The sequence below is a fragment of the Myxocyprinus asiaticus genome, chromosome 12 (genome assembly GCF_019703515.2).
Source record: "Myxocyprinus asiaticus isolate MX2 ecotype Aquarium Trade chromosome 12, UBuf_Myxa_2, whole genome shotgun sequence".
Lineage (NCBI taxonomy): Eukaryota > Metazoa > Chordata > Actinopteri > Cypriniformes > Catostomidae > Myxocyprinus > Myxocyprinus asiaticus.
The window spans coordinates 44,733,042-44,755,733 of NC_059355.1; the positions used below are offsets into that span (position 1 = coordinate 44,733,042).

The 22,692-nt window shown below is 37.6% G+C and overlaps 1 protein-coding gene across 1 annotated transcript; it reads left to right on the forward strand.

The window, feature by feature from the left end:
- The first annotated feature begins 276 nt into the window (after nucleotides 1-276).
- On the forward strand, nucleotides 277-21,760 carry LOC127448899 (adenosylhomocysteinase B). Its single transcript, XM_051711834.1, has 10 exons — nucleotides 277-438; nucleotides 2,087-2,277; nucleotides 5,381-5,456; nucleotides 7,914-8,066; nucleotides 12,939-13,051; nucleotides 13,198-13,405; nucleotides 14,186-14,273; nucleotides 19,657-19,774; nucleotides 20,619-20,813; nucleotides 21,099-21,760. The coding sequence occupies exons 1-10, from the start codon at nucleotides 411-413 to the stop codon at nucleotides 21,228-21,230; spliced, it is 1,302 nt and encodes a 433-aa protein (XP_051567794.1). The 5' UTR covers nucleotides 277-410; the 3' UTR covers nucleotides 21,231-21,760.
- Nucleotides 21,761-22,692: the final 932 nt, after the last annotated feature.

Consider the following 22,692-nt stretch of genomic DNA (forward strand, 5'->3'; position numbering starts at 1 on the left):
CATTAATGGTATGTTCCCAATCCTACTGCCATAGGCACAGATCAATCCTAATGCTGTCAGATATATGTAAAAAACCAAACTTGTAACAAAAGCCAGTTGAAACTTGTTTTACTTCTACGTTATTCAAAATGTCACATTCCAAATGATATTACACACCCTTGAATCCTGGTTGGCTACCATTGGGCCTAATGGACACGCCCACAATATCTTTTTTAGAACGATAAGGCGGGGCAACTATTGGCCAATGAGAAACGAGAAGACAGCTTGAGCTCATGAATATTACAACAACCGGTTTGTACACACTTATATTCAAGTTCACGGTACAGTTATCCCCTTCTGCACTCACTCAGGTCCACAGCCAGGCTCCAGACCGACACAGATCAGACTCACCAAACAACAGCAAATCCAAAATGTCCGAGAAGCTTCCGTTCAAAGTCGGTTAGTACAACTTTATCAGATTCTTGACTTTAAATGAAGCGCAATGCTGTCTTGCCCGCCAATGCTGAATGAGCAATGCAACTGTAATGCTTTAAGCGCACTTGCCTCTCGGTTAAACGAATCGCTCTTGGGATATGTATCTGACCGTTATTTTTTATTTTATTTTTTTTAAATTTTAGTAGCTATTAGCACATGGCAGTAGAGGCGTCATTGTGAGCACAGCCTTGCAAGAAGAGTCGCTCTGTCTGCAAACCCGCCCCCTTTAAATCGCTGTTTGTGTGATTTTGTCTATTGTATGATTGATCAATCAAAAATTCTATACTCTCATGATATTATGTATGAATTTAAATCTAACACCTGTCCAGCCAGCTAACGTGGTTCCATTCGGAAGACGTGAGGAAGAAAGTTTGGAAGTTGTAGTTTTTTGTGTACGGTGTTGAGGCTCTTTGAAAGTCGTCTTGCTTTCCGACTGAACTACATTTCCCAGAATTCAATCTCGCGCTGCCGCTTCCATTGAATGACGTTCATGAATCTGAACTAGTGTCTCGTTACGTTGTGTGTGTCAGTGTTAATCTGCACGTGGTTAACTAAGAATGCTAATGCTATGCACTAAAACTAAAATGCTAGTTAAATATGTAAATAAGGTTATTTGTTTTTCTCGTTTATTCACACGCAAGCATAATTAGAGCGCGTGGCACTTGTCAATGAGGCATTTGAAACCTGTTATTTTTCACCAGATGTCCCGACTGGAGATAAGGCACAAGTAATTCAATAATAAATAAAGTTGTACTTTGCACCATAATCTTGAGTGCAGAGTTTTTCCAAATGCGTTGCATTGGTTTCTGAAATGTCAAGGTTCAACACACTAGCCTTACTTATTAATAACCCAAAAAGCATCCTAAAACGGATATTCTGTTGACATACTGTTAAAATCCAATTGAAAGGATAATTCTGAATTGGTTACTTTGTATCTAAATTGTGGACCAGTTTAAATGGAGGAAACGTAACCTTCTCGAATTTTGATCGAATCAGATCCCTTTTGTAATTCTTGAAATTCATTGTGTAACCAAATATTCAAGAGTTAAAATTTACTAAGATTTAAGAATGTTCTGTCTAAGAGGGTTAAGAATCTGCCATTGAAAACCCCATATTGATCAACCACTGTTATTATTTGCCACTGAATATTGGGGTGTTATGGCTCTGAGTGTAACCTAAATTCAGTGCATACTCAGTGTTGTGCAGTTCTTAACTGTGTGCACATACACTGCCAGAGGAGATTGTGCCTGGTTACAGTGATGAGACCTATACCAATCTACAATAAACATCAGATTTACACAACACAATTTACATATCTAATATACACATAATTACAAGACAATATACAAATAATAATATACAACGTACAGTATACAATACACACAATATAGAATACTCATGCACACAATATAGAACACACAATGGGGTACTCAAGAATCTGTGCTTTCAAATACATACAATTTACAAAATCAGTTCAGTGTTTAGTTGAACAGATTTTATTGGACCAATCAGATCAAGATTAGTTTGAACAGTCATATCCATTTCCTGCCCTCTCCTTTTAACATACTCCGTTTTCATAATGACAATTTGTTGACATTGTCTCTCTCTTCAGCTGATATCAGCTTGGCTGAGTGGGGCCGTAAAGCCATCGATATAGCAGAGAATGAGATGCCTGGTCTGATGAAGATGAGGGAGCTATATGGCCAGTCCAAACCCCTGAAAGGCGCACGCATCGCAGGCTGCCTGCATATGACCCTACAGACTGCTGTGCTCATTGAAACACTTACTGCGCTGGGAGCCGAGGTGAGGACACACCTACAGTCAGACATTAAAGGAATAGATCACCCTAAAAACGACAATTGTTGTTATTTACTCACTCATTTCATTCCAAGCCTGTTGGCCTATACTGTTATTTTTCAATTTTGAAGAATATTCACACAGCTGATTCTTTTGAAAAGGTTTTTAATCGAGTGAATCCAAATTTAGTTAAGGTTTTTAGGAAAAATGAATCTTAAACACCTCATTTAACTTATTTTAAATAACTAAACCTGGTTCCCGCCGTGAATATAGCCATAGAAGCTGGCATGGCATAAAAAATGAAAGAAACAAACATTCACACAGCTCGTTTCTATACAACAATAAAAGTAAAAGTAGCTTGTGCGCTGTTTGGAATGGCATACTACCATACTACTCTTACTATTCCTCCACACACGATGCTTGGAATTGAGGCCAAACAGTTAAATCTTAGTTTCATCAGACCAGAGAATCTTGTTTCTCACAGTCTGAGAGTCCTTTAGGTGCTTTTATGTGTCTTGCACTGAGGAGAGGCTTCCGTCTGGCCACTCAGATCGGTAGTGTTGCAATGATGGTTGTCCTTCTGCAAGTTTCTCCCATCTACACACTTGAACGCTGGAGCTCAACCAGAGTGACCGTCAGGTTCTTGGTCACCTCTCTTACCAAGGCCCTTCTCCCCAGATTGCTCAGTTTGGCAGGGTGGCCAACTTTAGGAAGAGTCCTCTTTGTTCCAGACTTATTCAGCTGAAGAATTATGGAGGCCACTGTGCTCTTGGGAACCTTCAATGCAGCCGACATTTTTTTTTTTCCTTTTTTTTTTGTAGCCTTCCCCACATCTGTGCCTCAACACAATCCTGTCTCTGAGCTCTGCAGGCAGTTTCTTAGACCTCATGGCTTGGTTTTTGCTCTGATATGCATTTTCAGCTGTGAGACCTTTATTTAGACAGGTGTGTGCCTTTCCAAATCATGTCCAATCAATGGAATTTACCACAGGTGGACTCCAATCAAAGTGTAGAAACATCTAAAGATGATCCAGAGAAATGGGATGCACCTGAGCTAAATTTCAAGGATCATAGCAAAGGGTCTGAATACTTACCTGTATATCAATGTGATATTTACGTTTTTTCTTTTTAATAAATTTACATAGTTATCAGCAATCTGTTTTTTGCATTGTCATTATGGGGTATGGAGTGTAGATTGATGTGAAAAAAATAAAATAATTTAAAGCATTTTAGCATAACATAAATAACATAAACATAAATGTGAAAAAAAAATGAAGGGGTCTGAATACTTTCTGAATGAACTGTATGTACACACTCACCTGCCACTTTATTGGGTACAACTGTACATCTACTTATTCATGCAATGATCTAATCAGCCAATCGTGTGGCAGCAGTGTTATGTATAAAATCATGCAGATATGGGCCAGGAGCTTCAGTTAATGTTCCCATCAACCATCACAATGGGGGGAAAATGTGATCTCGCTGATATAGACCGTGGCAAGATTGTTGGCGCCAGATGGGCTGGTTTGAGTATTTCTGTAACTGCTGATCTCTTGGGATTTTCACACGCAGCAGTCTCTAGACTGTATAGAGAATGGTGCGAAAAACTAAAAAGCAACACCCATTAAGCAGAAGTTCTGTGGACGAAAATGCCTTGTTTATGAGAGAGTTCAGCAGAGAATGGCCAGACTGGTATGAGCTGACAGAAAGGCTACGGTAACTCGGATAACCCCTCTGTACAATTAGAGTGGGTAGAATAGCATCTCAGAATGCACAACATGTTGAACCTTGATGCGGATGGGCTACAACAACAGAAGACCATGCTGGGTTCCACTTCTGTCAGCCAAGAACAGAAAACTGAGGCTGCAGTGGGCCAACCATTTGTGTACCTCAGCAGAAATCCAGATTTGTCAGACCAGGCCATGTTTTTCCAGTTGTCTATTGTCCAGTTTTGGTGAGCCTGTGCCCACTGCAGCCTCAGTTTCCTGTTCTAAGCTGACAGTAGTGGTACCCGGAGGGTGTTCTGCTTCTGTAGCCCATCCGCCTCAATGTTCGACATGTTGTATGTTCAGAAATGCTTTTCTGCATAGGACTGTTGTAACGTGTGGTTATTTCGGTCACTGTCACCTTCCTGTCAGCATGGACCAGTCTGGCCATTTTCCTCTGACCTCTGTCATTAACAAGACCCTTTCGTATATATCACCAGATTTCTTATTATTCAAGATATGGTTGGAATGTGTTGACAGGGCAGGTTTCCATATAGTCGCATTTTTCTTTTCATGTCCTCGCTTCAGTTATGAATACTTGATTTTATAATCAAAGTAACCAAATTTGCATTGAAGTGGGGATAAAAATATGGATGAATATTGTCAGTCAGTGACTTATGAATTTTTTTCACCTCTAGAGGCTGCTGTTATACTGTAGAACCAAGTTGTTCTAAATGTAGAATCCTCCAGCGCTGGCTAGAGAGGAATAAAAGCATAGATTTTTTGCAGATAACTGATAGTTCCAAAAAGCAACTATCGGCGCCAATTAAACGGTAAAACCGATATCTAGTAAATTCCATGATACATAAATATGATAATCACTTAGTACCATTGTATACATCAAAGAACCATTTTACCATCTGTTTCTATCACTGTACCATGGTACTGCCCATATACTTTTTGTAATGAACAGTACATTCTCCTTTTCATGCTCATTGAAGCCTAATCTTTGAGTCTGTTTGAAATGTGGGGCATTATTTGTCTCTCTGTCCCTCTTATCCCCTTATTTCCTCTGTGGAGATGGAATTTCCCAGCCCAAGGCCATATTGCTTTATCCAGAAGGCCATGAAACCAAATTTATAGGCTAAACCTTGTTGTGGGTAGAGTGAGTTAGTCATAACTAAATTACTTATCAGTGTCTGCAAGTACAACTTTGAAACGGACAAACGTTTTGTTCTAAATGGGTTTTTTTTTGTGTGTGATGCTTCAACTTTTAATGTACGCAACTTGTTTAAAGGCTTTTTGTTTGGTCACATGATCTCTTTATTTTATCCCTTGCTTTACCTCTGTCTCCTCCTTGATTTTTTTTTTTATTTTTTATTTTTTTGTCTCTTTCTGTTCCAGGTCCAGTGGTCCAGCTGTAACATATTCTCTACTCAGGATCATGCAGCTGCAGCCATTGCTAAATCCGGCGTTCCAGGTAACAGGTGTTGGTGTGCTAGTCAGTCAGTCTGTCCCGTAAGCACAGCTCTGGTGTAATCCTTCTGGCTGTTTGCTCTAAAGCTGTGTAATCAATTGTAGATAAGAGGAGGCCTGATAAACACATGGTTTAGTGACAGATCCCTGCTTAAAACCTGCACTGCACTGCCGAGTAAAGTTTAGAATCAGCAGAAATGGGTTAATCTTTAGTTTTGACTCAATGTTTTAGGTGGACTAGGATGCAACAGCTAAGGTCCACAGATAAAACTGACCCCTTTATTATAAATGCAAAACAACACAGTTGTCGCTTTAAGATACTTGTTTTTACAGTAGCATGCAGAGTTAATGTGTTTATTTGTGTAATGTTTATTTTTGTTGGTTAATCCATTCCATAAATTTGTTTTTATTTTTTTCTGTCCATGCCATAATTAGTATTACAACTAACTTAATTTCAGTTGACAAAGGACTTTTCCTTTAAATTACAAGTGACTGACTTGGCTCTGAGTTAGTTTAACTCGCCTTAATTTTTTTACAATCAGTACCCAGTTCCAACAAACCCTTTCAGCTTAGAAAGAAACCCAATACATAATTGTAAAATTATTATCACTAAGGGGTTTTTCAACTTGGTCCTGTTATTCTTTTTTAGAGCCATTAAGTAACATTCAAATCTTGCATAGAAAAGGATATAATTTAGGCTGAATTATTTTTGAGGGTTAAAAATGACAAAAAATGCTACACTTTCCTGACAGCATTCTCTTCTGATACTACAAAACATTTATCTAAAACATCATATAAATTGTGTAGATTTTCTAGTGTCATGTGATACAATTTGTGTTTTTATTTTTTTTAAGTCAGATATTAATTGGAGGTAGTTGAGTAATCACATGTCACATGAACAGGTGCCTCAAATGGATTGCCTAAGAGGTGTGTTCACCTTTTACGCAACAACTGAATTTCATTCATGCTGTGTGAAATAAATGCATTATATTTTCTTGGAATCAGTAGTTGAGGTCGACCGATAGTAGATTTTACCGATATCTATAACTAAGGTGGTGGAAAAGGCCGATAACCGATTAATCGGCCGATGGTTTTAAAAATCTGTTTATAGAATATAACAATTCTTAGTCTTTACTTACTCTGACGGGCACAGATATAGATGCTACAAGAGCCAAAAATAAATATAATCTCAGAATCAGTAAATTGTGCAACCAAAATCCCAATAATAACCAAGATTTGGTGCATAACGAGGGATTTTTAACAATAAACAAGGCTGAAACACTCAATGGACTCTTAATTAGAATTTTTTTTACATTTTTATTATTTACAAGATATGCAATTGGAGACCAAATGGGGGAGGAAAAAAAACTATCTCAACTATCGGCATAGATTTTTGCTGATTACTGATTGTTCCAAAAAGCAACTTTTGGCACCAATGAATCGTAAAGCTGATTAATTGTCACAAGTTTGCAGAGTTACTGAGTAAACTTCATAGTTCTTCATCAGGAGAGCTGTTCTGTTGTTTAATTCAGCTCCGTCTAAATACCAGAGGTTAAATTATTTTGAGGAAGATTTCAACAATTGGAGTACTTGGGTACTGTCATGTACTCTTGCATGTTTCAATTGGTAGTCAGATTCTTAACCATAAATGACTTATTTTGATTGTTAGAAAACATTGGCGATTTCAGATCTCCTTACATCACCAAAATGGTAACACTACAATAAGGTTATATTTGTTAACATTAGTTAACATGAACTAACAATGAACAATACTTAAGCATTTATTAATCTTAATGTTAATTAAAACATATACATTTTTAAAATCAAAAGTGGTCTTAGTTAACATTTGTTAATGCACTATGAACTAACATTGAACAAATGTATTTTTATTACTAACATTAGTTTATATTAGCAAATGATGTGAAAAATATACGGTTAATTGTTTGTTACCTAAAGCATTGACTAATGTTAACAAAAGGAACCTTATTTTAAAGTGTTACCACCAAAACAGCACCATATTGAATTGATATTTGAATGCCAGTAGTGGTAAAGAGCACTAGAAAAATGACGGCGCTGTTTTAGAGGCTTTTTGTGCATTATTCATTTTTATGTAAACCAACAGTGGATTGTTTAACTGTTTAAACATGTTTAATTTACAATGACAAATGCAGGTGGATTGTAACTTGCACCTATTGTTTCTGTACAGCAGCTGCATTTCTTTCTTGTTTTATCAGCTTCAAAATGATGCCACAGAACAACTATTAAACATTTATGGAACTTGTGATTCTCAAAAAAGCAAATGACAAATAAGGGCCTCCAGTACTTGCTGTAAACATGATATGAAGTCCAATCTGTGAAGCACAATAAATATTTCGATTTTTAGTCTTTTGATTGCTGATTTAATTGTGATGCTTGGCCAACAGCTTAGTCTCTAATGAATGAGTATTGTGTTTTATTGTAGTGTATGCCTGGAAGGGAGAGACCGATGAGGAGTATGTGTGGTGCATTGAGCAGACCATCTACTTCAAGGACGGTCAGCCCCTCAACATGATCCTGGATGACGGAGGAGACCTCACCAATCTGGTGCACCAGAAATACACCAAACTGCTCGCAGGTATGATGAAGTCTGCTTTTCGAAGAGTAGATTCTTTCATCTACTCACGAATGGGTGGAAGTCAAGATTTTCATGGTTTAATGACTTTTCTTTTGTTCTGCATCTCACAATGCTAAAGCATGGCTTTGGAACAATTTGAAGATACCGTGAGAATTTCATCAGCTACTTTTGTTATTTTTATGTCCTTGGAGATGGATCTGTGGAGATGGATGGCTTGGGTTACTTTTGACTTTCATTGTATGGATTTAGATTGAATATAGATTACATTAAGAGACAAATTTAGGGACTTTCCAATACAACCGAATGTATCGATAAAACTCCGTAAAGTTTCTTCTTTCTGGGATTTCTAGTGGTAATACTGACAGTATTACTGGCCTACTGACACTTACCATTGTGTTGTACTGTTGTTCAATCACCACTAGATGTCAGGCTGATCCATGGTCGAGCCGCTCCCTTGGGTCAGCAATAAAAAGCAATATTCAATGAGCGCAATCACCATCATTGAATCTTAAAAATCATTCTTTTAGCATTCGTATTGGCTAGCAAATATTTCTCCATTGGCACAGACTGGCATCTAATGGAACTCACTTTTGAAAAGACTTAAGAAGCCATTAGTCCATTACACGCTTGTCCATGTGGAAAATTTAAAGGCATACATTAGAATATATTCCTGGGAAGGGAAAATCATATCAAGTTATATCAGTCCTATGTTACGGAGAGATGGTGCGCCCTTACTTTCTTTGCAATGTGATTTAAAGCTTTGGACTTTAGCTGACTCTTGCGAGTTCCTGTAAATGTTGTCAAATTTTAAGGGTGCAAATTTACAAGGCTACACCATTTGATCTCTGCCCTATGATGTGGTTAAGAATCTGGACTGTTAGCACAAAGGTCAGCTGTCTGATTCTAGGAAAAAGCCAGTGAGCTCTTAAGAGTTTTTATCAGTCTGCTATAGAAAGATTGTTAATGTAGTTTGTGTAAGCTGCTTAAAGTTGCATTGGATATAAAACATTTGCTTAAATTGCATCTATACAAATAACTGTCTTTCAAAACAAGGGTCCCCACACTGTTATCTATAGCTGCTTTTCCACCATTGAGCTGAGCGGTTCTCATTGCATAACCTTACGGTTATGGTTTCATTTCACCTGTGGTGCTGTGAAATCAGGATTAGAATGTACAAAACGCATACTGTACGTCAGTTGGTGACGGCATGAGAGGTAAACATTGGAGCGAGTGCGCTATGGAGGATGAACACATTCCAGTTTTTAGGACTGCCTTTTTCCCCTGGTTTTTACTCTGCTGAAGCACAGGAAGAGAAAAAGGGTTTGTGTATGCCACCGGACACAAACACACAGAAAGATAAAAGTTCTCAGACCAGCTGAGAAGGACATTTGAGAAAATATTATGATAGCTAGCGTAATCAGGGCTTCAGACTAAAAAAAATTACTTATAAGCCATTGGCTCCTAAACTGAAACATTAAGGAGCCAAATGGCTGTTTTTAGTCGCCAAATAACAGAATTGCACGACAACACCACTTGTCACAAAAAAACAACAAGACCTGTTGATATTTTGTGGCTATTTCCATTTTGATGGCTTAAAGCCAGGAATGTGCCACCATATAGTTCAGATAATTATGAAGGTAAATCGGTAGCAAAACTTGAGAGCTTGCATATTTGGATTTGAGAACTTGTACAATAAATATTTGTACTTGTAAGTTGAAACTTACACTTACAGCACCAATGTGAAAACTTTGAAGTTGAATGTTGCAATCAGCATTCACAGACAATAATTCAGTGCTTGTGTTTTAAATTCACAATTGCAGACAATTAGTCACAAATGTGTAAAATGACATTCACATAAATACAACTACAGACACAAACTTGTATTACACGTTAACTTTTGTATTTTAATTCATTTTCGCATTACAACCACCAATAGGCACTTACATCCTCACAAATCTGCCACTGCAAGATTTAAATCTTTAAATCTTTACGCCTTGACTTTTGCAACTACTTTTGCGAAAAACCTATAGCAAAACTCACTTATGCACTTGTAAAATCCTGATGCAAGAGAGCAAGACCAGTGTTCGGCGGAGGAGGCAATGAAGTCGTTTTATTGGTTGATGCCTAGCCAATGAATGCCAATGTTGTGGATCGTGTTAATGGGGGATTTGAATGATTTTGCTTGCCTTTTCAGCAGATTCGTTCAATGTGAATTACCAAGGAGCAAAGAAAAGACGTCTTGCACATTCTAAAAATGTTTTGCCAACATTATTAACCCATTTTTTTAATTGGTGTCTGTTCTAATGAATTTGACAGTTTAAGAGCGATTTTAACGGTTTCACAGGGTAACATCTGATTTCCCATGTTAACGTGGGACATTGGATTGAATGGGAACTGGCAATTACACTTGTCAGAGCAGTAAATCCCAAGTGGGTTGTCTCAATAATTGACCTATACACTTAAATTACATTTATGATTAAAATGATTGTTCTCTTTTCATTGGTTCCGTTGGTCTAGTGGTAGCGTGTCTGCTAACCATGTATATATACCTGGGTTCAAATCCCCTGTGAACATCTGTATTTTTATTTACGTTGTAATAACATCATCCTTTACTTTTCAAAGGTTATGTGCATGACAGTGTCGTGTGTTTATAACTACCCATTTGTTTTTGTTTTTTTTGAGGAGTTCAAGTACAATTGCCAAATTGACCAATGGATGAGAATAAATGAGAATAAACTCTGAGAAAGCATGAGACATTTTTTCAGAAACTTAATTCTGTTTGTTTGGAAAATCTTAAATTGGTTTGACAATTTTAAAAAGCCTCTACTATTTATGGAAAATGTAGTTTATATAAATATAATTTTTATTTTTTTTTTCTCAGGTAATTCAATAGATTATACTGTAATTGCTGTCAGTCAGACTCAGTTACAATTTTGATTTTTATCCATTTAAAACAAATTTATAAATTGTCTGTATGTGTGTTTTACAAAATTGTTTTCATTATATCTGTTAAAAATCCATCAAAATCTACAAATGCATCCTGTCTGACCTGGATTTGAACCCGGGTTGCTGAATGTACTGCCAGTAAGCCTAACTACTGAACCAACATCACAGCTCTATTTGATCTGTCACTTTGTTGATTTTCAGGTTAATCAAGTCATTATTCATTATAAATAAAGGCAGTTGAAAGTATATTATTGACACATCAGCCTTTGATGCTTTAATGTTGCAAATAAAATAATTCCACTTGCGATTTACTGCTCTGACAAGTGTTATCGCCAGTTCCCATTCAAACCAATGTCCCACGATAACATGGGAAACCAGATGTTACCCTATGAAACAGTTAAAATTGCTCTTAAACTGTGTCAAATTAATTAGAACAGACATTGATGAAACAAAGCGGAATAGTAATGATACCAGCATTTTTTTTATAATGTGCAAAACGTCTTTTCTTTACTCCTCATCAATTCACATTGAACAAATCTTCTGAAAAGGCAAGTGAAATTATTCACATGCATGTGCAGATCCCCAGATAACACGATCCACACCGGTGGAATTCATTGGCTAGACATCAACCAATCAAAGGACTTCATTGCCTCCTCCGCCGAACACTGGTCTTGCTCTCTCGCATCAGGATTTTACAAGTGCACAAGTGAGTTTTGCTACAGGTTTTTCGCAAAAGTCAAGACGTAAAGATTTAAAATTGCAGTGCCAGATTTGAGAGCTTGTAAGTGCCTGTTTGTGGTTGTACTGTGAAAATGTATTAAAGTACAAAAGTTAATGTGTAATACAAGTTTGTGTCTGTAGTTGTATTTATGTGAATGTCATTTTACACATTTGTGACTACAGATCTGCAATTGTAAATTAAAAACACAAGCTTTGAATTATTGTCTGTGAGTGCAGGTTGCAACATTCAACTTCAAATGTTTATTTTTACAAGTTTTCACATCGGTGCTGTGTGTAAATTTCAATTTACGAGTACAAATATTTATTGTACAAGTTCTCAAATCCAAATATGCAAGCTCTCGAGTTTTGCTACTGATTTACCTTCATAGCTCATGCTTTTAGCATCCGAGATGGTAAATTTTCCATTGAGGATAAAGTTGTCAGAACGCGCATCATATCACTGATCTTTTCTTAAGTACACCGCTTTATCTCTTTGATGTGCTCATGTCACAGTTACCCCAAAGGTATTTAGACACTTAATCCACACTTGATCCAGGTATGAATACCATGACATTACAAAATATCAAACAAGGTGGCATCTGCAAACAAAGTATGCCAAATCGTTTCCAGCCATTTTTGTAATTACTTTCCCAATTAGATTTTTAGTGGATGTGTGAAATCGGTTCCCCTCAAGTTCACACCTAGCAAAGTAACCACAGATGTAGTTCACCATATTAACTATGGACTTGTTACAATCAAAAAGGTCCAAATGCTTTTTGTCTTCATTTTGAACAGTGACTATTGGTTTCCATTTAAAACCTAGTAAACCTCTTTTTGTAAACATGTTTTCATGCTGTATTTGTCTTTAAAATAATGGCACTTGGTTTGATATTGTGTTATCTAATGGAATGCATTTAAGTGTGGCTGAAAAGGCCACTGCACACATCGTTTTTGCATTAGTATTGAAACCATACATTGTTGCAATTCCTAAAGAAGTTAACGGCGAATGAGTAAGCTAATTTTTAGTGGCATTTTGTTCTTGGCGAATGTTTATTTTGGACACTGCTGGGAATCCTTGGAGAAACCCTGATACAGACTCTGCATTTGTTTCAAACTCATTATCTGAGCATGTTTTTTTTTTTGTAGATCTATTTTACAAGATGTTTCAGAAGATAATGCTCATGCCCTTTTCTGTGTGTTTCTCAGGAATCAAGGGTATCTCTGAGGAGACCACCACTGGTGTGCACAACCTCTACAAGATGTTAAAGAAGGGAGAACTCAAAGTTCCTGCCATCAACGTCAACGACTCTGTTACCAAGGTAACATTATTTCGCAACACTACGAGATGTCGTTATTCCCTTTGGAAATTTCACATTCTGTTTTAGTTCACACACACACATGTATAAATTTTGTGGAAATCATAAGTATTTGTCAAATGTTTGAAGGTTTTCCCCCCGTCCCTTAGAGTAAGTTTGACAATCTGTACGGCTGCCGCGAGTCTTTGATTGATGGCATCAAGCGCGCCACAGACGTGATGATTGCCGGTAAGGTGGCAGTGGTTGCCGGGTACGGTGATGTCGGAAAGGGCTGCGTTCAGGCTCTGCGGGGGTTTGGCGCAAGAGTCATTGTCACAGAGATCGATCCCATCAACGCTCTGCAGGCGGCTATGGAGGGTACGCTTTTTTGTAATCGCATCTTCAGCAGTGTTGAGCTCTAGGCAGAATTTAAGGAAATAATGTAAAAAATTAAGTAAATTAATAAATAAACATTTGCTGAGTTTGAGAATTACTACCAATATCAGTCAGCTTTCTAAAGACTACAAATCATTTACATTTTTTTTTTAAATTCTTGAAGTTTATTCAGTAACATAGTGGGCAGAAAAAGATGAATTCAAAGTAAATATTTTCCTTATAATTTTTTTTAGTTTTTGCTTTGTACAATGAGAAATAAAATTGCAAACAATGTTGTCTAATACCATACCTATTACTTTCCTCATAGAGTACAATGGGTCTTTATACATTAAAAAAAATGTACAGCTACCTTTTATATTTTAGGAAGCGGGTCCCTTGCAAGAATATAAATTTATTTGGAGGTCCTTGACATCAAAAAGTTTGAAAACCCCTGAAGTAGAGCATTCTAGGAAATGTTTGTTCCAACAACTCTGGCAATGTATACAACATTTTGTGTCTGTATTATATCAGTCATCAGCCACCCTGTTCTCTAGATATCGGTATCAGCATTGGCAGTTAAAATACCTGTATCGGCCAAATACTTCTTGTTACTCTTGTCTCCTGTTCGCTGAACTTATTAAACTTACTATATTAAACTTACTATTTTCAAGAGAGTTGTGTTTCTCAAGTTGCTGTAACTGAATGCCAGGCTAGTTTAGTTGACCTGTTTTGTGTTTTAACCAGCTGCCCGATTGTCTCATGACCCGCACTCTTATTCTACAGGCTATGAGGTGACCACCATGGATGAGGCCTGCAAGGAGGGAAACATCTTTGTGACCACCACTGGCTGTGAGGACATTCTGCTCGGCAGGTCTGTAAACGCATTAAATCGTGAGAAATTTAACGATTCTGGTTCAGATTCCACTTAACGGTTCCGGTTCCTTAATGATTATATTAACTATTCTTTTTGTAATTTTGAGGTAGGTAAAATAAAATAGGAAAAAAAATAATAATAATAGAATTAGACAATTCTTGCAAAAAACAAACCAAAAAAAAAATGTTTCATTACCCAGTGTCATTTATTGCCTCTGTTGGGGGGGCCGTTCACTCTGAATGCATTTTTGCTTCTGTCTGCGCTGTTTTTCCATTGTTTTTTTTTATGCCGTGTCAGGTTAAAAGGAATGTCAACCTTTAAAAGCGCCTCTTGAGACACCTGTGTTTTGTTATATTTGTTGCACTTTTTAGCACAAGAATGCTTAAACCCAGGATTTATTTGGTCTGTGAGCTATGCCAAGTATGGGAAAATGGAAATAAAATTAAACGAGGTGCCAAAATGACACATCAGTATTGCAGAAACTAGTGTCTCACACACTGAAAAGTTTCTTCTCACTCAAAATTACTTTATAATGGCAATGAGAGAGCTTAAAACTCTGCACAGCTCTGCAAAACAGTCAACAAGATTTTTGCCGCAGGGGCGCCGGACCGGGAATACTGGTGGATCTGAGTAACAGGAGGGGGGCCCACTGAAAGGCAATATTGATTATTCCATGATATTATCATGAAACGTTTGTGGCAGGGCGGAGGGCGGGGCCGGGCTGTGATTCTGCACCCCTGGCCCCTAATCAGGCTGATCAAGCCTGAGAGGGATAAAAGACAAACACATGCCGGGCAGCTGCCCATAACTCACTCTCTCAGTTGAACTGCCATCTCCGGTCGCCTTTATCCCTCTTGGGCTTGATTAGCCTGATTAGGGGCCAGGTGTGCAGAATCGCAGCCCTGCCCTCTGCCCTGCCACACCATTATATAGTAAGTCCTATTGGTAGGAATAAAATGTTGCAAGTCTTTTTCATCTGTAAAACAGGGACTTTCCCCATTCTGCCCCATCTCCTCCCATGTTAGTGACCCCCCATCGAAAATGAAAATGGTCTGGCACTCAAGTTCAACCAGCATGGAGCGAGCTGTGTGATCTAAATAATCCTCATGCAGTACATAAATACAGAAATGAAGCTGAAATCTGAAATTGTGAGAGGTAACAGACAATGTATGGGTTATTTTTGCAGAAGAAAGGGCAGACATGCATGTTAACGTAGCTACTTGGGTAAATATTTGTTAGATAGCCTTGTAAACTGGGTCCAAAATTAACGAAACATGTCACGCGGCAAATGCGAAATAATAAACACACGTGAAAAATTGCCTTTGGCAAGGAAATAAAACAATTATTCACCATTTGGCCGGTTCAGGTAACATTATTGGCCACATTATTTATATTGAACTGTGAGAACAATAAGGAACCTGTTTAAGGAAACGTACCGTGATTCGAGCATTTTAAAAAAAATAAAAAAATAAATAAAAAAAATTTGCCTCAGTGGAACATCAACCTTCAAATATTACTCAACAGTATGATGTCTAAAGTTTTTGAGATACATGTGGAATATTCCTCGCATTAAGCCACCAAAAAAATATGTGAGGAACAAAATCATGGCGAGGTATTTTATTTTTTGGAAAGTTGCAGTTTCACTTTACTGACAATGATTATCCAGTAGTGTTTGTCACTGATATGGAAACAAGGGAATAAACAGCTAAATAATTCCACTGTTGTAAAAACAAAAATACATTTTAATTAAAATATGCACAATATAGTTTCATGGCTTGTAAGAAATTCTTGTTTTATGATAATATTTTAATAATCAATACATTTATAATATTATAATTAGTTGTTTAATATTTTGTAAATTTTGGACCTTGTGTAAATGTCAGAGCAAGTTAAGACTACCTGAGAGCAGTAATGACTCGGGATAGACTGAACAACCTGTCAGTCATTTAAGAGAGCTTATGGTGACTTGGCCATCAAGAAAACTTGTTAATTTATGCATTAAAAAAATTTGTTTTGTTAGTAAGCAGTGGTTTTTTGTTTTTTTTTCAATTTGGAATGCCTAATTCCCAATGTGCTTCTAAGTCCTCGTGGTCATGTAGTGACTCGCCTCAATCCGGGTGGCGGAGGACGAATCTCAGTTACCTCCACGTCTGAGACAGTCAACCCGCGCATCTTATCACGTGGCTTGTTGAGCACGTTGCCACGGAGACATAGCATGTGTGGAGGCTTCACGCCATCCACCGCAGCATCCGCGCTCAACTCACCACGCGCCCCACCGAGAGCGAGAACCACATTATAGCGACCACAAGGAGGTTACCACATGTGACTCTACCCTCCCTAGCAACTGGGCCAATTTGGTTGCTTTGGAGACCTGGCTGGAGTCACACAGCACGCCCTGGGATTCAAACTAGCAAACTCCAGGGGTGGTAGCCAGCGTCTTTTACCACTGAGCTACCTAGGCCCCCTAGTAAGCAGTGTTGTTTTTTTTTTTTTTTTTTTTATTTATTGCTTGATTTAAAAGTATATTTTTGTTTGAAAAAAAATTGAATAATTTATACATAATATAGCACTGTTATATTTCTATATAAAAAAAACTTTTGTATGTGCATCCACCCCACCCTCTCCCCACGCATTTTAAAATATTTAGGGAGCCCTAAAATGTTTCTGTGCCCGGGGCACAACATTTGGTGCTATGCCCCTCTTTTGTTGAATTGCAACGTGTCTCATTCGCCAAGTGTTTATGAAATATTTTGGCTAATTTGGCTATGCTTTCATCTATAAATAAGATTATAGTATTCTTAGCTCAGTTTAACACATTTCACTAAATTAGAATCCCTTCTGCAGAATTCCACTGATTTTTCCCTCAATTTGCTCAGTAAGCATGAGGGTGCTTGTGCCCAAAGTGACATCATCATGTCATTTCATTTACACAGAATCAAAGCAGCTTCTGAAATTAGTTTGAGAGGTGGATCATATTTTAGATCCGTTTGAGAACCGTTAATGGAACCGAAAACAAGCCTTTTTGGTTCCTACAGTATATTTAAAATAATAATAATAATAAAAGGGACCGGTTTGCATTTCACAACTCTAGTTGCTTGATTTGGGCTACAGAAATTATTCTTGGCTTCTTTAAATTTATCAAGCTGTTTTTATGTAATATATGCTTTTGGCGAAAGGTTGTGCTAGGCAAAAATTTACACTTTCCTCCCAAAGCAAAATCCGCAAGGATGTAGATCATGCATGTCCCTGCACGCAAACAAAGCCTGACTTGTTGGACACCTTGAGAAAATTATAAAATGAATTCTCACACTGTAAGCCAGGTGTATATAAAGATATAATCCGGAATAGAGTTGAAAGTCAACAATGAATCCTTTCAGCATTGTAAAGGGGGAGCACTGGGCTCCTGCGAGCAACAGACAAGGAGATTCATATGCGGTGGAAGGACCCCTGGGCCTGTGATCAAACGTGCACCGCGTGAGATCTGGCTTAAGCTGCTACAGTCTGCAGTGCGTGCATTAGATGCAGTATTGCGAGCGAGAGTGCTTATCTGGTGTTAAATGTTGAGGTGAGCAGGGAAGCACAGCAGCTCTTTGGGTTCTGGGATACACAAAGGCCAGTAGAGCACAACTGCTGTTTGGTATTATCTACAGATGTGAGAACTGTGTCTTAGATTCCTCAGGAAGTTTTCAGAGCTGATGGCACTCGTTTAAAGCAGGCAATCTGTGAATGTCGGTCTGGCACTGGTTAAAACGAATGCAATCCAAAAATTGGTCGAATTGAAATCTTTTGAAATTGTTTAAGGATTTAGTCCTGTTAGTATCACAGGGTTAACAATTTTAGCAGGGTTCCTACAGTCCTGGAAAATTGTGACTTTCAGGACTGGAGAAGTCATGGAAATCTAAAACATTGAAAAGTGAAGTATATCTGTATATCTGTGCCACTAGTGTCACCAAATGGTATTGCAAAAATTACCAGCCCAAATTCTCTATGGTAAGCCGAATTGACTTTTTATTAATGTGCAGGTTATGAGTTATAGGTATCAGCAAATCACTTTTCACTAGTCAAATTGACAACTCTTAATAGGAGAAATGGAACTAGTGAAAGTGCTAGTTCTTGATATCAATTATTACATTTGCACTAGTAAATACCTCAATTCATGGTATGAAAAATTACATAATCACTCACGCAGAAATGCACGTTCTTAATACCAAAAATGGAATTTCAACTAGTAAAACCCGTAATTCTATAACTGCATTTTCACTAATAGAATTTCACAATGATCTGTTTTTCACTCCTATTCAAAATGCTATTACAGAAATTTAAAATGAGTTTCTTAAAATGTGAAATTTCACATGTTAAGTAAAACATTATCATTTTTATATTAATAATTACATTGGTACTAGTACAAATCTCCATTCCTGATTTTAACAATTGAATTACGGGGCCTGGGTAGCTCAGCAAGTAAAGACACTGACTACCACACCTGGAGTCGCAAGTTCAAATCCAGGGCATGCTGAGTGACTCCAGTCAGGCTTCCTAAGCAACCAATTGGCCCGGTTGCTAGGGTGGGTAGAGTCACGTTGGGTTAACCACCTCGTGGGTGGGGCGTGTGTTGAGTTGTGTGTAGATGCCGTGGAGAATAGCGTGAAGCCTCCACACGCACTAGGTCTCCGCGGTAACATGCTCAACAAGCCAAATGATAAGATGCGCGGATTGACGATCTCAGACGCAGAGGAAACTGAGATTCGTCCTCCGCCACCCGGATTGAGGCGAGTTACTACGCCACCATGAGGACTTGGAGCACATTGGGAATTGGGCATTCCAAATTGGGGGAAAAATATTTGATTTACAACTAGTGAAAATGCTCATTTTTGATACTCTTCCCTCATCTTCCATTGGTTGGTCAAAAAGAGTCTTGCCCCAAACTCTCACCATTGGTTGAGCAAATGTTATGTTGGGCTGGTCTGCGTTCTCAAACAGTAAAAATGTCTTAAAAGCGTCACAGTGTTTGCTTATAGTTGTCTCTGCATTTTAATCGTGGATAGAAGGATTTTAACATTGAAAAATGTACACACTTCACTTTTGAAGGCAAGACCGTTTCATAGAAATGTGTATATAGTGAATAGATATTTTTCTAGTTATGCTCAGTTCTAAAATGTATTTTGTAAGAATTTGCTCTTTGTGACAGAAATGGCTCTTATCTTAATAAAAAAAAAATATATATATATATATATTTTTTTAATCCTTGCTCAGTTAATACAAATGATTGCAACTAGAAACAACTAGAAAACGTTGTAACGTTGCTCATCTTTATTAGTGTAAACATTGTTGAAGACAACAGCATGTGACCAGGTGTTCATATCTGTTTTTTTCCCCACAGACACTTTGAGCACATGAAAGATGATGCCATCGTCTGCAACATTGGCCACTTCGACTGTGAAATCGACATGAAATGGCTCAATGAACATGCAGCTGAGAAAATCAACATCAAACCTCAGGTATGAGATGACTTGTCACTGTCTGAAGAGCAGTAATGTGTTGCTTTAAAGTCAACATAAAACCAAAATCAACATTATTTCATGATTAATATATGTACAGTAACTGGTCATTTTGTTTTATACATTATTTCTTCAGTGCATGTTATTCTAAAGAAAAAAAGTTTGTCTTTTGAGAACTTTAATTCAAATATAATAAGTGACTGTGCTCCAAACTTTTCGGCTGATGACAGCAAGCCATTTTATTTTTCAACCCTTCTCTTTAAACCTACATGCTACATTCTGGTATGGAACGCTCACTTTTCATGATCCATTGAATTCCGTTCTACTCTCTCATTGCAGTGTTAATCTATTTTATGCTATTATTTCAGGAGCTCAGGTTTTCACAACAAAGGTTGTTTTTAGTTGTATCTTTTTAATATTTTGATAGGTGTTTAAATAATAAATGTTTACATGTTCAAATATTTTATTATAGTTTGGTGTCTTACACTTTTGCACATTAGCAACTAAAATGTTATTTTGGTTGACTAAAATGAATGAATATGACATGAAGTTTAAAGGACATTTTTCTTCAAAAGACAAAAAAAAAAAACTGTGCAAAAATTATTAACATTCAATTTAGCATTTACATTACAATCTCGTAAACTTTCTTTCAACCATCTGTGCTTTGGAAGCACAAAGGTACTTACTGGATTTTACTGGTTTAGATTTAGTTCTGCAAATTTGAGGGAAAATGTAATATTATATGTGGGTTGAATGCTATTCATTAGAGTTGTTTCAATGCAATTTGTCATGGACCCATGATGGTCAACTGTGACTTTGACTAACTCTCCCCTCTGTCATACAGGTCGACCGTTACCGCATGAAAAATGGTCGTCACATCATTGTTTTGGCTGAGGGGCGTCTGGTGAATCTGGGCTGTGCCATGGGCCATCCGAGTTTTGTGATGAGCAACTCATTCACCAATCAGGTGCTTGCCCAGATTGAGCTGTGGACTAACACCAGCAAATACCCACTGGGTGTCTACTTCCTGCCCAAGAAGGTACAGTATCTTCAGTTTGAATTGCCCCTTTATTGCAACCATCGTGTAAAGTACTATCACACTTGTCCAAAAGTTATAACTATACACAGATATTTAATGCATTTTCTATGCTGATTTTGGAGGGAAATGTGCAATTCAGTGGAATGGATTTAAATGTGGTCAGATATGTTAAACGAGTCAGTGAGCAGTTTGCTGTTATTGGTAACAAAGCATTACATGTCAGACAAAATATTTTTAATGCTACTTTTTTTCCTCCTATCCTAACCATTTCTTTCACATTTGTAGTTGGATGAGCAAGTTGCTGCCGCCCACTTGGACAAGCTCGGCGTCAAACTGACCAAACTGACAGAGAAACAAGCCAAATACTTGGGTCTGCCCAGCGAAGGTCCGTTCAAACCAGATCACTACCGCTACTAAGAAGCTTTGACCAATCGCTGCTTCAGCCGTGGCCGGTGAAGGGGCTACACGATTGGTTTTGTACAAACGTACCAGTGTAGCTATAATAGTGCTTTTATCATGTCTTGCACTCTCACCACGAGCCTGCAAGCGCCTTTTTTCTCATTGCTATCAAGTGCAAAGCTGCCCTGTGAAAACATTATCACTGTATTGTTTGCATTCCCTGTTTTATTAAGCGGTTTTGTTAAGAAAACTAAATCCTGCCAATAGGCATCTGAATTGGTGCCCCTCTGGAAGGATTTGGTTCCTCCATGCCTTATTCACAATTGATTCCAGTTTGTCAGTTAAAACTCTGTTGAAAGAGGCTTACCATTTTGGTCATGCATACTTTTTGTAAAACCAATTAAGGAATGAAAATGCTGAAAAAATGCAATTATTTCTCAGATGTATGTTATCAACATGTATGTCAATGTGATGTATGTCAGTGTTAGCGGGCTGTGTGATTCCATCTGGGATAAGACCAGATTAAATAAATGTGATATTTCACTTTACCATGCCTTATTTTATTTATTTACTTGTAGTTGTCAGTCAATCATTCATTCAAAATCATTCCACTTCAACACCGTATTTGTGTTCAGAAATTGTTGAATTACACCAGTGGTTCTCAACTGGTAGGTTAAGATCTTAAAAAAATAAACTGATGGGTCTGTTCTAACAGGGTCACTGACATCCGACCCTAAACTTTAAGGAATAACGTCCCTCATTTTTTGTTGCGAATAGGTGTGCTATTACTTTTCTAAGTGATAAAACTTACAATTATGCCCTGGTGAGCAAAAAACCGACAAAACAAATCTAGACTTTATTGAAGGAGGGACCTGAGATGTATCCAGGGACCCAAAAAAGGAAATGTGAAAATCTAGATTTATTACGAAATGATTTCAGTCTCAGCCAATACAATTAAATTAAAAGGGTGTCTGCTACTGAATTCATAACTTAAAAAGATTGAATATGCTCTTGAATCTTAAAATTAATCCAAATGAATCGGCACGTTAAATGGACGTTCTTACACGGATTATGCTTAAATCGACAAAGTGTAAAGTCATGTAAATGCCTTAAATGGCTTTCCTTTATTTGTGTAAGGTCATAAATGGCGTTTCAATTCACATTGCATGTAAACACTTTAACTGTTTAACAGATCAGCCACAACATTGAAACCACCTGCTTAATATTGTGTAGGTCCCCCTTGTGCTGCCAAAACCGCGCCAACCCGCTTCTCACCACAATTGTACAGAGCTGTTATCTGAGTTACCGTAGACTGTGTCGCCAGTCTGGCCATTCTCTATTGACCCCTCTCATCAACAAGGCATTTCTGTCCACAACTGCCCCTCACTGCATGCTTTGTATTTGGCACCATTTGGAGTAAATTCTAGAGACTGTTGTGTGTGAAAATCCCAGAAGATCAGCAGTTACAGAAATATTCAAA